At 41.3% G+C, this 20663-nt stretch overlaps 1 protein-coding gene across 1 annotated transcript in view; it reads right to left on the bottom strand.

Moving 5' to 3' along the window:
• The window catches only part of LOC149156211 (cold-regulated 413 plasma membrane protein 2-like), a 77366-nt gene that overhangs the window by 22767 nt on the left and 33936 nt on the right, over window positions 1-20663 (bottom strand). The window contains exons 2-3 of the mRNA XM_089437995.1: window positions 15357-15464; window positions 15175-15245 (exon numbers count right to left, since the gene is read on the bottom strand). Of these exons, the coding sequence (XP_089294121.1) occupies window positions 15175-15245; window positions 15357-15464 (179 nt within the window). The remainder of the gene's footprint in view (window positions 1-15174; window positions 15246-15356; window positions 15465-20663) is intronic.

The following is a 20663-nucleotide window of genomic DNA, read 5'->3' as shown; positions in this document are numbered from 1 at the left end:
AATCATGGTGACGGAGTGAAAGTGTCATGTTCAAGAGCGACCTGCTACCAATGAAGTTATTCAAGTTTTCTTCCCCTTTTTCCCCAGTCATTGCTGACCAGTACCTCTTTATTTTTGTCAAGCTTGAGGAGGATAACATATGCTTGTTCTATAATTTGCCCTTCGGGCAAACCTGTCGCTATGTTTTAACGACCCTAGCGATAGTGAAACTCGCTCTTGTCTGCATGGACATGTTTTGTCGCTATTGTTTTAACGAGTTTAACGACAAAGATAACTCGGTCCTTTTCAATTTTAGAGAGTCTAAAAAGAGACGTAAAGGCAACTCCAGTGGTCCTTTTTCGTAATGTAATCCCTTAAGTCCGAAAAAGTGTAAAATAATACAAAAGGGATGACTTTTCGACAGTTTTAACGAGCCGAACAAGACAAGCGCTCGATATTTTTGTGTAATAATACTTCAGGTCTAAAAATATTAAAAACTAGAGGAGGGATAGCGCTTCTGATCGCTTTAACGAGCTGGAGAGGCCAATTGCTCGGCAATCTTTTCATATTTTATGAGTCAGATGAAAAGAGCTTAAAAGAGACTCGTTTTTTGAGAAACGAGTGATTTTTTGGATAGCAACTGGTTCCAGGTAAGGTTTGGAACTTTTCAATCACGGCAGTGTAAAGAAGGTGGCTAATAAAATCACTCGTCGCAGTTGTTCCTCAAAAGGGTAAACAATCAAATGGAGGCGTATGATCGGCTAAAAAAGAGTGGAGGTGATGGTAAGAACACGACCAAGGTTCAAACGCTGATAATTATGCAATCGTAATGGTTATTTACCGAAGGTGGGTTCATTTTTTAATGAGCTTAAACTCTGGGGGAACATTTGCTCATTGTTAGGTTTATTTTTTAATGAGCCTAAACTTCGCGCAACACTGCTCGTGGCTAGGTTTATTTTTTAATGAGCTTGAACTTCACGTAAAACTGCTTGTGTTTCCTTTTTATGTAAGCTAGGAATGACCAAACTATAAAGCTAAAAAATCTAAAAAAATTAAATTGGTTGTTTTTGCTTGCATAAAAAGGTTTGCATGCCCCCAGCATGAAAAAGTCCTTAGTAACCATATGGAAACTTACTGTGGTTAAGCAGGACGATTTTCTGTCCATACTTGGACAGAACACTTCCTTCACTTTGTCCGCCAACTAGACAAAGGTGAAAGGTCACCCGGACCAATCACATAACTTACAGGGAAACTTACCTCTACAGTTGGGTTTGTCCGCAAAATAGACAAAGGTGCATGCCCCCTAAGCTTCGTTACATTCACCAGACTACTCGCGGTAATTAAGTGGATGGAATGAAGGTTCCTTTTCAAGATCCAGTGAAAGACTTGACTTGGAACTTTGCTCAGCCTTGTTTCATTTTTTAACGAGCTTGACACAAGACAAGGAATTTTGCTCAGATCCTTGGTTTCATTTTTTAACGAGGTTGACACCAGTCAACGAACTATCCTCTAGCGACCTTTGATCACAACTCATAAGGGGTCATGAAGGAAAGATCTGGTTCCAATGCCCCCAGTACATAATGTACAACATCACTGAATTGATCATCAGATGATGTAGGTATGGTAGGGCTTGGAGGCAATACCTCGCGATGATCCACACTATCAAAATGTTCAGAGTTCTTCATTTTTGTTGATGTGACGATATCATGTGACAAAATTCCACTGTGGCCACTTCTGCCAGATTACTCGGAGGCGGAAGGGCAAAAGTCCCCATTAAGGAAGGGTCTTTTAGGAGACCTACTCCAATATTTTGAAGCGATTGAGAGCTTCCATGGATCAATGGAATGCTTCCGGTAACTTGAGAACTGTTGGGGAGAAAGGTTTGTTGATCAACGATTGTAATTCCTCCTTGAAAGGGAAATACAATCTTTCTAAAGTAAGTTGACACAACAGCATAAATAAATCCAGGGCCTTCCCAGTAGGATATTGTAATCGAGGTTTCCATCGATGACTTCGACGTCAATTTCTACTGTCTTGCCCCCCAGTTCAACTTGCAAGTTACTTAATATCCCATACGGCATGTATGTTCTTCCATCGAACGTTTTTAATGTCGTTGATGATCGTGACAAGGGTGGAGAACCTAAAGTTTTCCAGCAACTCGTTGACAAAATACACGTAGATGCTCCCTCATCAATGATTGTTCGACAAACAGTTTTGTTGAGGGCTTTTACCTGTATGAGGAAAGGGAGCTGGGCCGGTAACCGAGGTTCGTATCCTTTATGATTAAAGGCCACTAGATCAGAATCTGTTGGATCAATCCCACCTATTGCTGATAACAAAGCCTGCTTTTGGGAGGGCAATGCTGCAGTACTTCAAGTGTCGACATAGCGAATGGCAGTTGGGCCAGATCCTCCACTATATTATAATTCTGTGCTGCTCGAGCACGAGGATTAAACGTCGATTTATGTATTACTCCCTTAGGCGGTTTTATTGTTAATTCAGGAATGATTGGTGGAACAACTTCTGGCGAAGTTGTTGTCGAACTACCGGGTTGATCTGTAGCCTTGCTGTTCGACGACTATGGATTCCCATAATCTTTATTCCTTGTCGATATCAAAGCATCATTTTGTTGTTTCGAGATGGATAGCATAAGCACTTGGGATGGGGAAGCAAGATCGATAGCAACCAGGTTTGTTTCTGGGCTTGGAAACGGATTAGTCAACACTGCTGGGGTATTTGAAGTTTTTAAAAATTTCATAACCTTAGCTTTATGTGGACAATCTTTCGTGAAATGCTCGTCGTCGCATATGTAACATGGATAACAAGGTTTCTTTTGCCCAATAGGGTTTCCAGAAGATTTCTCAAAATTCGAATCTTCCTGTTTCTTCCTTTTGTTTTTCCCTTTCTTCTTGCCCCTTGGTTGCTCAGTTCTTTGCCTTTTTCAGCCGACATGGCATTAACCTCCGAGGCAGGAAGTTTGTCATTTGCTTTTTTACTGGAAACTGCAAGGGCTTTACCAGATGGGGCCTTTGCGGTTTGCGTACTTGAGGTGCCAATCACACCATCCCCGGCATGAGAATCCCTGTTCAATTTAGGAGGAGGAACGGAAAATTCTAGTCTAGGAGCATCAGGAATTTTGTCATAGAGCATGCCAGACTGAGTATAGATCAAGTCTAGATATTGGCACGAGCAATGACTTGCTCTTCAGTGACAACCCCCCCCCCCTTAGCCACATCTTCTGTAATAGAAGGTAACAACGACTTAATAAACCATTCAGCTAGAAGCTGATCAGGAACATACGTCTTTACCATTCGACGACGACGTCGCCACTCATGAATATGATCAAATATGTGAGCGGCTGTTGTCTGTTTAAAATTGGTAAGGAGTTCCGTTCCTGTTTCGTACCTTATGGGTAACTGAAAATGGATTAAAATGGTGGTGGCAAGGGCGCTAAAGTCATCAAATGAAGCTCTAGGCAATTCTATATACCATTTAGCTGTCAGACCAGTTAACGTTCACTAAAAAAGGCGAAGCCTAATCGAATCATCATTCAAGGTGTTAGATGAACACCACAAATGGAATGTCATTACATGATTCGATGGATCTTCACCCGGATTTCCATTGAATTTAGGAATATCAGAGGGAAGTTTATGAGGAATCGCAGGCCACCAAGGGGCGTAAGCAATTGGATCATTTATCAAACGATTTAGATCTGGTAATTCTAGAGTTGCTACAAAAGGCAACTGTTGATTCAGGTTAGGCGAAGCATACCCAAGATAATATGGAATCGCCTAAGCAGTAGGTCTTTGCATACCAGCATAATGTATTTGATGTTGGTAACTTTGATAAGGTTGATGGGCATAACCATTATACTATGATTGTTGATAACCGCTTTGGAATGCGGTTGCCCATTACTTACAAAGACTTGTTGCTCAGGTCCTTCGTATGATTGTTGGAATTGTGGTTGTTGATATTAAACCAGCCATGGTTGTTGGACCATTTGTTGTTGTCCAATACTGGATGATTAACCAAGATGCGGAGTCATAGTCCCTATTTGAGCCTGAGTCGCTCCAGATAAGGAGACACTAACTTGAGGTTGTGATTGAATCGTCGAGACGAGAGGCTGTTGTATTGCAACCTAAGAAACTTGAGGTTGACATACAACAGGCAGCGCTTGTACTTGCGATACAATCACAATAGCAGGTGTAGTGGGAATATTCGACACAGGATGGACTGGTTGTATTTAATATACAACCCTTGGTTGTTGAGGCAGTATTGGTACCCAACCGCTGGATGTAATTCCAGTTTGACCTGAATTTTGTTGTAAACTTTCATATGGTTGTTCTCCTAGGGGGAACAATAAAAAGGCATACTGCCCCCCATATGGTTGCAATCTAGTACTTAAAGGGTAGATTGGCCTTTGAAGACACATTGGATTAACTTGTTGAGTTTCAACATAAGAAATACCAGATGAGATTCTGGATGAAGAAATAGGAACAGACCATGTAGTCGAAGCCATCCCTAATTGGACTCTGGTTTGTTGTTGATAGCTAGCCGGGACAGACGGTATACCAGCAATCATTGTAGGAACGGCAGCAGGAAGCTCTGCCATAGCTATGTCAATTAACACAGTGCTAGATGTTGATGGTTGTTCAGACATATTTAATCTATCCAAAAGATTTCCTAGTGATTCAACAAGAACTTGCGATGAAAAAGAACTAACTTCTGTAGTAGAAGGATGTAAGTGGATCCCAGTTCCAAAATGCACTGGAGTACTGGGTGGAAAATCCTCTACTATCTCTTCTATAGCAATCAATCCAGGTGGAAGAGGTAGACCGTCAAGTCCGTAAAATATTTTTGGTGCCGAAGAAGGTATAGACCCTACAGCGACAGATGTTGGAGGGGTGATACCTTCCAAATCAGCCCTAGATGGCGCTGTTTCAGGAATAGAAATGTTTACCTTTACACTAGGGTCAGTTCTAATGTCCTCTTGTAACTGCGGAACTTCTTCTGTAGAGGCAGGGGTACCAGAAATAATTGGAGTAACTATAGTCTCTGACGATGTTGAAACACAAGTTTCAAATAAATCAGGTGAATTCGACTCAGTTAAACGAGAATGCTTTGCCTGGGATGGTTTCGTTTCCGGAGTCAAAGACGGTTGACTCGTTAGTCTCCGCGAACGACGGGGTTTTGATTGACTTTCATCCATGATTTCAGATTACTTAATCAACTCAAAATAAAAAGGGGAAAAAAGTTATTCTGAATTAAATGAATTTTATGATGCTTTGACACAACTTGATTTTTCAATTTTTAAGAGTCGAGAAAAAGCTAAAGATGACTCTAGTCGCCTTCGATTTTTAATGAGCTTGAAGTGACAAGTGCTCAGATGGACCTTTTCTTTTAAGGAGTCTAAAAAGGAACGAAAGTGACTACTCTGGAAATCTAGACAGAGGGATTACCAAACCAATCGCAAAACTGCAAAATACTTTTTATGGTACAGCAGTCAATCTTCCCGAATGTTGTGTTCAGTGCATTGCGATCGATAGGGCGGCAGACACGGCTTCCTAAGGATAAAGGATGTATCCTATTGTGGTCTCCCAACATATACTCGACAGTACATGGGAGCACAAGTCCGTACTGGCACTTGTCGTCTCAAAGAGTTGGAATCACCCAACCTACGATGAAAGCGATAATTACCAGGCTTTACGACCCCGGAATACGTCTCTAGCCTAGACTTCTAAATGTTGTGCATTAGATTCCAAAGCGTTTTTATGTTCATTTTAATTTATTTTACAGTTGATCTTTCTTAAGAAGTTTGCCTTTAAGGTTCACCGCATGATGTAGATATACAATTCCTAAATGTGCAATCTAAGATGATAAACAGTCGTTTACTTTCTTTTTGCAATGAAAATCCTAGCTACTAAGGAAAGAGAAATGAAATTCTTTCAACATAGAGCAAAAAGCACACACTAGATGCACTTTTCCTAAATCAACTTCAGCATGTAGTCTTAATGCAAATGCACATGCATGTATTGTCTTTTCAGTTTCCTTAATGTGAGAATGACAAAAAGAAAACAAAGTATAGATCTAAACTATTTTCTTTCAAAGCGACAGTACTAACAATTTTCTTTTCAAAAAACAAGAGTAAAGCCAAGACGACACTTTGCGATTTCGAATTTAAAATTGCTTTCAACACTTGAAATACTAACGATTCAAATCAAATACAATGGCAAAAGTGTAATCGACTATCTAAAAGAGGAATGCTTTGTGACACTCTTTTTCTTGACTAAAAACGACACTTGTGACACTTTCAAATCAAAAGACGACAGTTTGATTAAGCCATTATTTGCAAAGGAGAACTGTAAATGGTGAAAAATACATAAAAAACATTCACAATTCCTTCTGATGGAGGCTGAATAATGCAAAGGAAGATGGTTTCAATCAGAGATACTGATCATAGACAGCAAAACTACTGAATAAAGCTGAAGACAATGAAGAAAAAACCAAAATCTGGAGGCAGAAACAGTCTTAGTCAATCATCGCAACTGTAACACAGGGAAACAGGGATGCATCTCACTTGCAACACACAGCAGGTGCGATGCATCCAGGTTGCCAAGAAGAGACAGTGCGATGGTCCAGGGACGACACTGTGCTTGGTTTTCACTCACAGTTTGCAGCTAAGTTCAGGGGTTTAAGCTTAGCTAATGATAGTCAGTAAACACAAAGTATAGGGGCTGATCTAATGAGGTTATTTGAACCACCACCAGGGCACTTAGGATGTTTGCAAGCTAGATGTTCAGTTCATAAACCAACCTAGAGATTGACTGAAGCAGCATTGATCTACTTTGCAGTTGCATAGCAAAAGCAGTTCGAAGGCTAGCTGGCTTGACTTCAGGCTCCATCTGTGGTTTATAAAACAAACAACAGAAACTAAACAAACAAACTATTCACTCCCCAGTGGAGTCGCCATTTTGTTATCAGGAAAACTAGTGTCCATTCAGAGCTGCTAGTCCCACTAAGACGGGTAGCTATTTTAGAAACAAACGTATTAAAGTTACTTCTGTTTTCCTTTATGAGAGATAGATGAGAGAGAAGCAGAGAACACCAACCTCAGTCTTTCACTAGTCTCCTTGCCTGTTTCCTCTCTCCTTTGATAGAGCTTTCACCACTCCTTTCTCGCTTGTCCCGCTTCAAAGAGCACCTGTAGAGTGAAGGCAGCAAAATACCATCAAAGCATAGAGATCTATAACCATAAATAATGTAGGATCAAATGTACATTAACCATATAAATGCATACACAAACAAGATTTAGAGATATACAATCATATGGAGGAAAAATCAAATAGCTTTATTGATAGAAGTAGTAGAAGAGAGGATTACAACCAGGCTGTCTGATCCAACGTCATCCTCCCAGCATGAAAGCCTTCTTCACCTCATACAAAGCAAGATCACCCAACAATGTCTTCAAAGAGAAACCAACAACACTTCTTTGCAAATTACAAAATTCCAGCCTTTGGATCTCTAGGATGAGGGATCCATATATAGATGTTTACAGGAGAGTGAGTCAGCTTCTGGGATTTTGATTAGTGTCATTTCACTGATAGTTCTTGGTTCCACTTGGAGATTTTAGATCTCTTACTCATCCCTAGGCAAATTCAGAGAGGCAAGTGTCATATGAGCAGTTTTTAGAAGATTCTCTGGGTTTCCACCTAGCAAACTGCTTCTGCCATTTGTCTGCTCTCGCTCATCGCACCCTACAGAAGGGCTTTCCAATATCCATCGCACAGAGAGGTATGATTTCCAGTTCGTGAGTTTATAGAGGCAGAGGGAGTGACGCAAAGCCTAACACAATGCTTGAAGGGTGTAGTTTTGTCGGGGCAGAAATTCACTGGAAAAGAACGAAGACATGTAGAAGGGGAATTTTCTCCTCAGAGAATTTTCTGCCAGAAAGTTCGAATTTCTCACTTGCTGAGCAGCTGAGCAGTGCTAATCAGTGACTAGAGGAATCAATTCGACAGTTTGGTGAGATGGCATTGCATGGGCTCAGAGATCAAGACAGGTTGGAAGGTGCTTCCAACTATGTCATATGGAAGACCATAATCTTAGTTGTTTTGGAGGAATATGATCTCGAGGCCTATGTCAATAGTGTTGTAGTTGTTCCTATTGACAACAATCAAAAGAAGAAGTACAAAGCCGAGCAGGGGGAGGCTCATTCTCGATGGAGTTCGAGATCATGTGGTCTCACACTTGCAAGGCAAGGATACAGCCCGAGAGATGTGGGAAGCCTTGTCTTCTTTGTATAAAGGCTCTTCCGAACAGCAGAAGATGTATTTGGAGCAGAAGTTGCAGCGGACTTTGATGCAGAAAGGAGAAAGGGTGAACCTCTATCTTCAACATCTTCAGGACACTAGAGACCAACTTGCTGCAGTGGGGTCCACTCCTCAACCAGCCGCGATGGTGAGGATATCTCTGAATGGAGTCTCAGATGAATGGCAAGTTTTCGTCCAAGGCATATTGGGCAGAGAAAGACTACCTTCATGGGGGGAGATATGGGCGGCTCTTCAACAGGAGGAGTTAAGGAGGGACTTAGTGAAGGTCAACCTCAATGGCAGCAGTGGGAATGGCACAAAGACTACGGAGGAGGAGGAAAACGCAACTCTAGCATCGAAGGGACAACAAAAGCAGAAGCGGAAGAAGAACATTTCAAAGGTGAAATGTTTCAGATGTGGCGAGATGGGTCACTTTGCATCTCAGTGTCCTTTGAAGCAAAAGGATAAGGACGAGAAGCATGATCCAAAGGTTGTCGTCGTGAAGATAAACGAGGAAGAGTATGACATGAGTGCCCACGCATCTCCAGGAGGGAGATGGGGCAATATTGAGCTGTAGTCGGGAGGAGTACATGTGGGCAGGATCCTTGAGGAGTCCACCTCTTGGATCAATTCCTTGCTACGGGAGCCCAAGATTCAACAACAGCGAGATGGACTTAGTGTAAGATGATGCAATGGAGTGTTTGGAGGACATATGCAGTGGCTTGGAACCAAAAACTGATCAGCGTAGAGCAAGGTTGGCAACGGTGTAGATGGCACAGTGCAAGAGATTCAGAGGGTCAACAATAGTCAGATTCCAACATTCATTGTATGATGCTGAACACAGTTAAGTTCAGCGAATTTTGGATGTTTTTCAGTTGCTTCTCTCAGCCACCGAGTTGCAGTGCGGATGCAATGTTAGCAGTGGCAGTGCTAGCAGCATAGCACATGCAGCGTTTGAGAGGGAGTTGTAGTACAGATGCAGCAGTGGCAGTGTCATGGGCAACAGCACAGTGTTGGTGGCAGCAGCAGTGCAGAAAGGAGGTGCTTCAAAAACAAAGCAGCATGCAGGTGGACATTGTTGCTAAAGCCCTTTCCTCACTAAGAGGGAGTGTTAGTTTTTGGTAGCATCCGAAGTGCTCTAGCCTCGAAAATTGGTGGAGAGGCTAAGGCACATGAATTCTAAAGAACCCAGAAACTGTTTGGTGGAATTCCACCTGGATTGTATTTTATTAAAATAATTAATATTTTTAATGGGGTTCCTAAGTCCAAACTTAGGGAAATTAAAATATTAATGGATATTAATCAAAATATGGGTGAGAATGATCTAGAAGGAGGATCAAGTCATGGTTTAATCTTAGCCATTGATTAGAGACAATCTCAGTTGTTGAAGACCCAACATGAAAAGTATAAAATGGAGGTTGGGGTTCATTTGGAAACACACACACAGAGAATTGATCTGGAGTTTGATTTTTTGGGCTAGGAAGCTGAGAAATTCGAACTAAGTGATCATTCTGCAACAGAGGGGCAGTGAGAATTTGGAAAGACGACTTTCCAGAGAATACTGATAGAGAAGCGGAGAGAGCTTGCAGAGAGGCAGCGCAGTAGCTGGGAGAGCTAACACTGGGCCAGTCTAGGCCCACTCAACCCTGATGCAAAGCCAGAAGGGCCAACACAGAGCAGAAAAGTTGCTCGTCACGCAGAAGCTGAAACTACCGAAAACAACTGGAACTGCCGAAACAGTTGGGATAGCTGACGCAGGGCCAACGCAGAAATAGTTGAGGTTAGCTAGTCTTGTGCCAGATCAGCCGAAATTCTGCCAACTGAAGTGAGGTAAAACTCACTCAGATTTTCTGCCAGTATTTTCTCTGTAAAGGATTCCTAGATGAGCATCCTAGATTTGTATTCATATATTTCTCTTGCATAATAATAAACCCTCAGAGTTGCTGCACCAGTTTTCCTGCATCGGGTTTTTCCGGGGACTATTGTGTCCAAAAAAAGTGTGTCCAATGTATCTTGTTCTTTGCTCTGTTTTATGTTTCATGAGATCAGATATTTAAAATTAGTGTAGGTTGCAAAAGTAATTTGCTTCAATGTTCAAAAGAATAACTTGATGAATGTAATTTAAAAATCAAGTAGGTGAAGTAGATTCATATTTGCTGCAGTGGGGGTTCCTTCAAGTCTAGGAATTTTCACAATTTGTTCTTATTGTGGAGCTATTTAATGGGCTTGTTACCAAAAGTATTGTTATTTTGCACATTATTTTATTTTAGGGGCATCATTAGGCTAAATTAGGCCATTTGAATCCCTTAGAAGATTGTATAAATATAAGAGAAGCATTCTCTCTCATTCATCGTCACTTGGATTTGTATCTCTTTGGAAAAAATAACTCGGACATTTTATTTTAGGGGCATCATTAGGCTAAATTAGGCCATTTGAATCCCTTAGAGGATTAGATTTGTATAAATATAAGAGAGGCACACTCTCTCATTCATCATCACTTGGATTTGTATCTCTTTGGAAAAAAGAACTTGGACCTACTAATGATGGATGAATTGGAGTTTTATTGATGCATTTTGATGTTTGGATAAATGTTATCTTATCTTGGAGCTTCATTATTGCAAATATCATGGATGGATATACTCTTTATTCCATGAAAGTACTCTTTTGTGCGAAAAATTTGATGTTTTATGTCTAATGTATGGAATGATATGCTTTCATTATGCTTGTGCCCTGATAATAAATGTGAAATTCATGAAACACTTGTAATCTTGGCTCATTGCATATGTTACTCATTTTGGCAAGAAGAACAAAATTTTCCTAAGGGGGGTTTAATGCCTTTCACCTTAAAACTCCACCAATTTGTAAAACGAAGTATAAAATTCTCTTGTGACCTAGTTGTTGCCTTTTTAGGGTTAGCGAAGTTGCAGGAGAACTCCTTGGTAGAGCAAGAGTCTCAAAATCAATTTCTATTTGACTCCATTCTCCACAATTGGCTAGGCACTAGTCTCAATCCTTGGTGATCACCCTAAATTATTTTCCTTTCAACAATTTTCTACCCTGGCCTAGCTAAGGCATCCAACGAATTCCATTTGAGACATCAACTTTCAAAGCAAGTTGGGAAGGAACTACGTTGGGGTGGCTCCCACTGGCCCTCCAAGTTTGAAGCCAATCTCACAGTCGATTTGTGAGAAACACCAAGCCCTATCTCCAAAATCATTTGGGTTTAGTTCTTTCTAGGTTAGCCGACTTTTTAGGGGTCTAGCGTGCTTGAAAACTCATCGGAGGTTCATATATTATTGATCCCCCTTTCACCCTACTTGACCTAGACATTTGGTTGAAGATTAACCCCAAATCCTAGGTCTTGTTTGGGTGCCCTTGGGCTTCTTTGTGGTGGCCACTTAGAAACCTTGTTTCTAAAGTACTCTTAGGTCTAGGACATCCTTCATTAAGTAATACCTCTAATCCCTGAGTCATCCTTTCTTAGGGAGCCCCTTACCTTGCCCTTAAGGCAAGAAAATCTATTGTTTGAGTCTCTCTTGCGAATGGGCCTTAAGAATCAATATATATCCTATCATTGACTTACCACTCCTTGTGATTTCTTTATTACCGGGACTCCTCCCATCAGTGAAAGTCCATGAAGAGAAGGGGGCATTGACTAAGGTGACAGTGGGTACTTGTCCAATTTTTGCCACTTGGTCTAGTAGTTGTCCCTTTGGAACCCCTCCTAGGACCCCTGCTATATTGAGGGGCAACAAGTCTATACGTTGGAAGTAGTTGGTCCTCGATGGAAAACGAGAGATGACCCTGTGACAGGCAAGATAGGATTCCCCATGTGAGGGCTTGGAGGGTGCCTAGAGACCCCGGAGGGCAGCAGGAACTCCTAGAGCCACAGGACCATGAGAACATCTTTTTCTGGTCGAGTCAGACACCCTACAGTTAGTGGCATGCATAGTACCCATACAACAAGTATAATAAAGGAAAAATTACTAGGAAAACAGGTTACAAAGATAACATGGACAATAATATGCTCCAACAAGTGGTTGAGGGCATTACAACTAGAGTGAGAACATAAACAAAAGGATGATATTGAGAAACAAGCTAAGATCCATAGAGATGACCAAATTCGATACCGTTTCTAGTTACCTTATGAACATCATGCAAATTCAAGATCAACTTGAAGTAGTTGGGGAGAAGATATTCATGATCACCTTCATGGGAACCATTTGTCGAGTGTTTGTGCAACCGTTTGTCAAGGGAGTTTGTACTTTGTGAACATCTTCCTAATTTTGAAAAATTGTGGCATGACTTTATCCATAAGGAGACTCAGATGGAGTCAAAGGCCCCCAAGAATGGTGGTGACGAGAACCTAACCTTATTCGATCAGAGAAACAAGGACAATGAAAAGCAACCAATAACGGTAAGAGAAAGAGTGAGTCAACTTCACAACTAGGAAAGAAATAAATCAAGTACTTCATTTGTCATAAGTTTGGACATTATGCATCACAATGTCCAAACAAGAAGAAGGGCAAAGGAAAGTAGTAGCCTTTGTGAAAATTTCTTAATCTACACATCAAAAACCCAACTGCAATTACTGGTTTAACATCTCCTACTTGTTCTTTGCATTAACAAGTTATTTAATTACATAAATATCGATGTAAAACACAATTGCAGCCTACACATACATACATATCATGAACTGAAATACATTGAGACAATCACATAAGGGACACCGTTATTTTTGGACAATCGTCCCCAAAAAAACTCAATTCGGGAAAGTCGGTGCAACACATAGAGGGTTTGTATTATTAAGCAGATTCTTGAATACAACTAGGGTGTTAGATATGGCTCACCCAATAGAGAAAAATCCTGGCATAAGTACCTCTATCCGGAGACGGATATTCCAGCAAATTCAGTAACTAGATGATCAACCCCCACAGATGACAGGGTTGTTCCCAGTGTTGGGCAACGATGGCTTCTCCAAGATCTGCGCTGGAATTGCGTCACCTCGTCTAGGAGCTGCGTCACCCCCACAGTGAGCCTCCCTTGCTCAGAAAGTTGATTTTCTGAACTGCTCCCTCTCTGCCCCACAGAATCTCCCTAGCGCTGCCTCTAAGGGCCTGCGTCAGCCCCTACGGCTTTTGCGTCAACCCCTACGGCCTCTGCGTCACCCTCTCTGGGACTGCGTTGTCTCTCCCAGTGCTGCTCTGCCTCTCTTCTATGTATTCTTCAGCCTCGGACTGAAGTTCCCTTGCCGAACTGCCCCTCACTGCAACTCAGATCACTAGCTCGATTTTCTCAGCGAACCTTGCCCCAGAAAAATCGAACTCTTTGATCTCTTCTATGTGTCTCCAACTAACCCTCAAGCCTCCTCTTATACTTTTCCTATTGACGATTCAAAAACCGAGATTAAGTCCTAATCAAAGGCTAAGATTAGAACTGGCTTGATTCTCGTCACTTAGAACTTTCTCACCCATTTTATATTAATACACATTAATATTTTTATTTCCTAAATTTAAACTTAAGGAGCCATTAAAAATATTAATTATTTTAATATCTCTTCATTCGGGTGGAATTTCTCCAAATGATTTATGGGTCTTGGATATCTCATGTGCCTTAGCCTTTCCACCAAACTTCATGGCTAGAGCACATCCGATGCTACCAAAAAATCAGCAGCCTCTATAGAAACTCAAACGAACAAGTTTGTTGCCAAGTTTGCAAAAGATTTTTCAACAGTGTCTTGCCTCTCTACCAATACAGTATTGAGGAATGTGTGGCATGTGGAGAGTGGAGCATCACATCATGTGACATGAATTCAACAGTTGTTTCTAGTCTAACAAAGCAAGATTCAGGAATACAAGTTGAGCTTGGTGATGATGTCAAGTACTTCGTAGTAGGAGTTGGTACTATTCTGTTCCAACTTGAGTCAAGTAACTCTTTAGACTTTGATGATGTTCTATTTGCTCCAAGTCTCTAGAAAAATTTGCTTTCATTTTTGGTTATGGCGGAAACGGTTATGTAGTAGAGTTCAAGAATAGACAAGTCCTTACCAGGCTGGAGGAATCTAGCCCAAAAGTAGCACAAGTGATAGGGGTTAGGGAAATAAATTTGTACAGGTTACAGGGTGAACCTATTCAAGCCTTACTTCGTAAGGGTAACAACTTGTGTGAGTTATGGCACAAGATGATGAGGCACCAACATTAAAGAGCATTGCCCATTATGAGGAAGATAGTCACAAATCTTCCAAGTTTATCATTGAGCAACCTGGAGTATGAAAATGGCACATGCTTGGCAAGCATGCCAAGGTTTCCTTCCCAAGGAGTGAGCATAGATCTAAGGAGATTCCAGATCTGATTCATTCAAATGTTTATGGACCGATGTTTGTAGCATCAAATTTGGGAGGTATGCAGTATAAAAGTTAGCTCAATCTAGCCAATAAGATCAACTAACATAAATAGTTGATTTCAATTTAACTTCAATGAGAAGACACAGTATTCCAGAAGAAACTCTCAACATCAAAATGTTAACTGTGAAAATATTCATGCGAAAATAGAACGAACTTCCAAGGCTTCAAAATATTGGAAAGGTTTCTCTATAGTTAACAGTCAGCAAACCACAATTTTGCTGTCGGGTACTTCAAGCACGAGTTAACCAAATGCAAAATTCTAACAAAGCAAGTATCAAGTTGGCATATAGCCATAACCAAGGAAATTGTAATTATGTAACCAAAACCAAATGTCACTGTTTTTTTGCATTTCAAGTCTATCAGCTAGGTTTTAGTCACCTCTTCTCGTTCCTCTCACATTATAAATTCTTGCTCCCTACTCTGAAAGTTTACATCTCAAAACAAGGTGTTGATAAAAAATTTACAAACTGTGAAATGCCATACCTGGAAAATGTCTTGGAAAAAATAGCCTTAATACCACAGCAACAAAAGCAATCCACTTTCCTACTTCACCACTGTAACAGGCAAACAATCATAAAATTACATGGAATTACAGTTCAGGACCTTTGAATGAAACATGATCAATGCCAAGAATCAAAAACATGTCTTGGTGGCAAAACACTCACCGAAAGAAGTTGAAAATTATTGATGGTAAGTTCAAAAAGAGATAAGGTACTAGGAGTGAAGTCAGCATATTTGTCTTCCAGTTTGTCCGGTCCAGCACTAACAAGTATCTGCATTGCTCATTAATGTGAAAATGTCAGACTTGCCTTTAATTCAAGATTAAACATGAAGCATAATATTGCCAAGGTGTGTACTTTGTAAATGATAACATGGGTTTATTTCTAGATGTTTTTTCAGCAAGAAATGTCAAGTAAAGAATGTTTGACACTATATACAGGAAGACTGGAAAAGAGCAGTGAATAGAGGAGAGAACAAGGAACACAAATTCTGACCCTTACTAAGTAGTCAAACTTTCAGTTATTTCAGCTCCAATAAAGATACCATGGAATCTCAGTTTCTTTCCATTGCAAGAGAGTGAAGAAGCATTAATATGTGAAAACTGATTTCACTCTAAAAAATTAAAATCATTGTAGTGAGATCCCTTAGTCATGTAGATGCCAGCAATGAAACAATTTCATCATGATAGTTCTAATTTCAACATTGTTAAACATGTATAGAGTTATTCAATCAGTCAGAAGGGGGCGACAGGGGTGCGTGGCTAACCCTAGCTGCTCTACCCCTGTTTTTGCCCCTCTCTCCTCCTCCACCATTTCTTCTTCCCTTGCAGGTGTGCGTGCTGGATATGCTGTTGCAGCAGTGTCTCCAGTCTCGGTTTGGTGGAGTTTAAGAGGGGATGGAGCTTCACTCGATCTATTTCGTGGCTTTACCTCCTTGTTTGGTCTCTCACACATGGAATGGGCATCTTGTAGTGGTTTTGTCTGTCTCACAGCTTTTCCCACCGCCATTCTATCTGCTCTGGGCACCTGCTCCACTTCTGCAAGGATTCACGGGGGTTTTGCTGGGCTCGGCGGCCCTTCCATGCTGCTGCAGGGGTTATTTGCAGGGCTCTCTGGTTCATGGACCACACGCGCTCACGCTGGGGCTGTGTTTCTCGCCAGTTTTGCTGTGCCGTTCTCCTGGGATGAGTTGATTGGATGGGGTTTTTAACCCCTTTTTGTGCCTTATCTCATCAGCTTCCTGCATAGCCTCTGCACCGGTTTCATTTGGGTTCGTGGCTTGCGGTTTGAGGTTATCGTGACCTCTTGGATGTGGGTTTCGGGCCCTTTTTTTGTTTCTTTTGCAGTCACACTGCATGTTGACCGACTATTTTTCTTTTCTTTTCTATCCCTTCTGGGGCTTGGGGGGCCTGCACGCCTTATTTTTTGTTTTTGTTTTTTCAACAGACTATGGCCTGCGTGCCAGTTATTAGGCCATACGGATCTGCGTGCCTTGGTTGTTATTGCATAGGGCCAGGGACTCTGATAATGGGACTTGATTCTCTGCTCATATTGTACTAGATGCTTTGTATCAGACAAGAATGCTCTTTCATAGCTTTTTCAGCATAACACACTTACATGTGTTTACAAAGTGTAATTTTTGTTTTTATTAATGAAAGTTACGGTTTTTTTTCTGTGGACAAAAAAATAGTGTTATTGAATCACAGAAATGAGACTGTTGGGGGTACATTTGAACATCAAAGTGTAAAAATTATCAATATCTCCTCGTAGATATAAATGGTCAAATTGACTGTAGTTTCTGGAAAGAGGAAACAAATGTAGTATTGAACTGGAAAGCATGGGGTGAGGGGATTCAGAAAGAAAGGAAAGGGATTACATCTACTTAGTTGCCTCAGTGAAACTTCTGGCAAGAATTATGTGTCAAACAGATCTCGTCAATAAGGTTTTTACAAACCAGTGGATCTAGAGAAATTCACAACATTACAAAAATATATATTATTCTACAGTAATAGGAATAGAACAAGGAAATATTATGAGGATTGTAGCCTGCAGGATGTTATCATGACTATACGTTATCAAGTAGTGGGAAGAAACAGGATCAAGTAAATATTGAGATTCCTCCTCTCTGCAGCCACCTTATTTGTATTTCTAAGTGTTTTACAGAAACACGCTGACATGAAAGGGACATAAATGTTCAAGACAGAAAAAGGAAACAGCGCAACTCTAATTTGTCAAGAATGCATTTCCCAAAAGAATACTTGGTTAAGTGGAAGGTAGCTCATACACAGTTCGTGAAAACACTAAAGTATGAGAAAAAAGGAACAAAAAAATGGTTTTCTGATATAAATAGCTTGGACTCAAGAAAGACTTCATTTCTGTCACAGAATTGTCATGGTTTTACAACTGGGAGGAAAAGTTACTAGGGAGATTTCGTATTTGAATAAGATTTTATCCAGAGATTTTATCCCTGAGTGAATTTTGTTCGAGTCCCTGGGAGAACTGCCAATTCTATCAGCAGATTTATATTCTGTCAAAGAAATCTATTGCAGCTATGATGACCTTCACCAGAATCTTCATTGATATTGATCTTAGCAAGGGTTTCCCAGAAGAAATACACCACTAAGACAAACTTTGGATATGGAATCAGATTCTGAATTGAAAAAATATTATATTTAGGGGATTTGTGAGGACAGTGGGCATGCGTTAAGGCACTGTTCAAGGAAGATAAATAGGAAAAAAGCACAGAGCATTGGTAATGTTTTCAAAAGGTTAGTAGAGCAAATAAAGGCCTTGCACAGGGTGTCAAAATCAAAGAAAGCTTAGTAACCATTATCTACAATAAATGACAGTGAAGAAGTTATAAAGAATGTATATTGTAAATCAACATTGTCAGACTCTGACACTTCCAAGACTCAGCTGGCGTGTGATTTGGTGAGACTTGGCGGACTTTTTTAGATTCAGCAAAAAGAGAAAAAAGACTCAAAATATGCACTGGCAAGTTTCACAGGAGTCTGCTGAGTTTCAGAGGAATCTGGAGAGTTTCAAAGGAGTCCCATGAGTGGGGAGTGTGATAGAAGAGTCTCTAGGAGTTACTCTTTTCAGTAGTGACTCATCAAAACTCGGGAGTCCAAAAAGAGTTTGACAATCCTGTTGGGAATAACAGCCCAGTAAAGAACCAGAAAGTAAGTCCATGCATTCATTAATAAGTGAAAGGAATTAACTGGGGTAAATAAAAGTCTCAAGGTAAAACTGAAAGGCGAAGGGTCTCACAAAAATGATGATTAAAGGCCAAGCATGAAAGTAGACAGGATAGCTCATTACATTGAGCCATTGCTGTTTGAGAACTTTGTGAGAGAAGTGGCATCAAGCTAGATAAAAGAGCAAGGGAGGTGGAGAATGTATAATAAGAAACAAGTCCACCTCTACTGGAACACAATCATTGGGCAGTGAAAATCATGACTGGACAAAATGTGTCTTAAAATTTCAAATAAGAACAAGAAGAATAATAAGGAGATTAGATATGGAAAGGCTTATGGAGAAACTGGATAATATCTGTATTGGTTTTAAAGGTCGGGTTATATGTGTTGGCTATGTAGGCCCTGACCCAGGTTCAGAAGTGAGTTAGCCAAACAAATCCCGGTACTACTGGCCCTTTCGGCAACAGTCCACGGAGCGCGGACTAAGGTCTCACCCGAAGTAGTATGGGAGGATGCTAGAACCAGGTTTCTGCACCCTGGGGATGTCTGATATGGGGCGATAGGGATGCGATTCAACCTTCACGCTTACTGGGCTATGTGCACCAGCGAGCCCTTTGCGTCCTGTGGTACTGCCTTCTCGCAGCTCTAGCCGCAGTGCGACCCGTGTTAGTTACCCAAGTCTTCCTTAATTAGGTTTTGTTCGCTAATTACTTAGAATGTTTTCAGACATAAGCATTCATACCAGTGTTTATCAAGTGCGCCCATATAAATAACCAGATAAAAATAAGGCATAACATCAAAATATAGATCCACGAACAGATGCACAATACTCTGAATCAAACTTATCTTTATTAATAACCCTTTTTCAAGTTCAACCCAATTACAGACCCGACTCTGCCCTACGCACTCAGCTGCAGGGATCCGCGCACTCAGCTGCGGACTCTACTAAGTCTCTGCGCACTCAGCTACAGGGGTCCGCGCACTCAGCTGCGGACTCTACTAGGTCTCTGCGCACTCAGCTGCAGAGCCTCTTCCTACTACTACGACCCAATACACTTCAAATCCACTTCTATCCTCTGACCATGCCTTTCATCCATCTATTACTTTGTACCCAAAAGAACTATCCTTACCCTTAGAGCCTCGCTCTATTTATACAATCCCATGGTCCACGAACCATAGGTAGGCCGACACAACTTTACATTATTTTACAATTCTTAAGGCGGACAACCCTATGATTCATCCTAGACTTTCACGCTCCGCGCCCGTACTTCGTGGAGTCTTTACATTACATTGACCAAAACTCGAGCTTTAAGCCCCAAAAACATGCTGTGGGGGGGATCCGCTGTGCAACAGGCCCCCAACACAATCATCGTGACTCGTCCCGAGTCACTCTGCTGGTGTAGAGATCTTTGCGCGAAGTCCATCCAGCAGGTCTCGCGCAACTTGGGTGTCCGCGGCATATTGTTCAGTCGTCTGCTGGATCTACTCCATTTCTGCTCCCGAATCATCTGCATCTGACTCAATTCTCTTCTTTGGTACCGGCTACTAGTGTTTGTGTTCATAGTCCCGCACCCCTGTCTGACTTCTCGAGTCGCGAGGGCTGTGCTTTGGTCGATTAGTCAGATAGCCGGCCCACCCGTGTAGGGTTTCAGGCGACTGCCGTTTACTTTTCCTGGGAAGGGTTCTCCATTGAGTTTGACTAGCTGGACCGCGCCTCCGTCTGTGACCTCTTTTACCACATATGGTCCCAACCAGTGCATTTGGAACTTTCCTAGGAATTTGTCGAATTTACTATTGTACAGCAGTACTAAGTCATTGACCTTGAAGGTGCGCAACTTCATATGACGATCGTGCCAAGCCTTTTCACGTTGTTTTGTACCTACTGATGAAATCCCGCCAAAAATCATTCTTCCTCGAGTTCTTCTAATTGTGCGAGCCTCTCTTCCAAGGCTTCGCGGTCTGACATGTCTGTAAGTGCTGCTATTCGCAAACTGGGTACGATGTATTCCATCGGCATGTCAGTGTCCGTGCCATAGACTAACCTGAAAGGTGTCTGACCCGTCAATTTTTTGCACGTGGTTCTGTATGCCCATAATACGGTAGGTATGCATAGGTCCCAGCCGTTTTGTTGTGCGTCACATACTTTGGTCAGCGCAATCTCCAGTATTTTGTTGAATGCCTCTACTGTCCCATTAGCTTGCGGGTGATACAGTGTACTTTGTTGATGATACACCTGGAACTCCTCAGTGAGTGCACTAATGGTTTCGTTCAAGAA

Source organism: Pinus tabuliformis, chromosome 9 (genome assembly GCF_031772625.1).
Source record: "Pinus tabuliformis cultivar Carrire ecotype Pingquan chromosome 9, CPIR1, whole genome shotgun sequence".
NCBI lineage: Eukaryota > Viridiplantae > Streptophyta > Pinopsida > Pinales > Pinaceae > Pinus > Pinus tabuliformis.
This window is presented reverse-complemented; position numbering and strand designations above follow the sequence as displayed.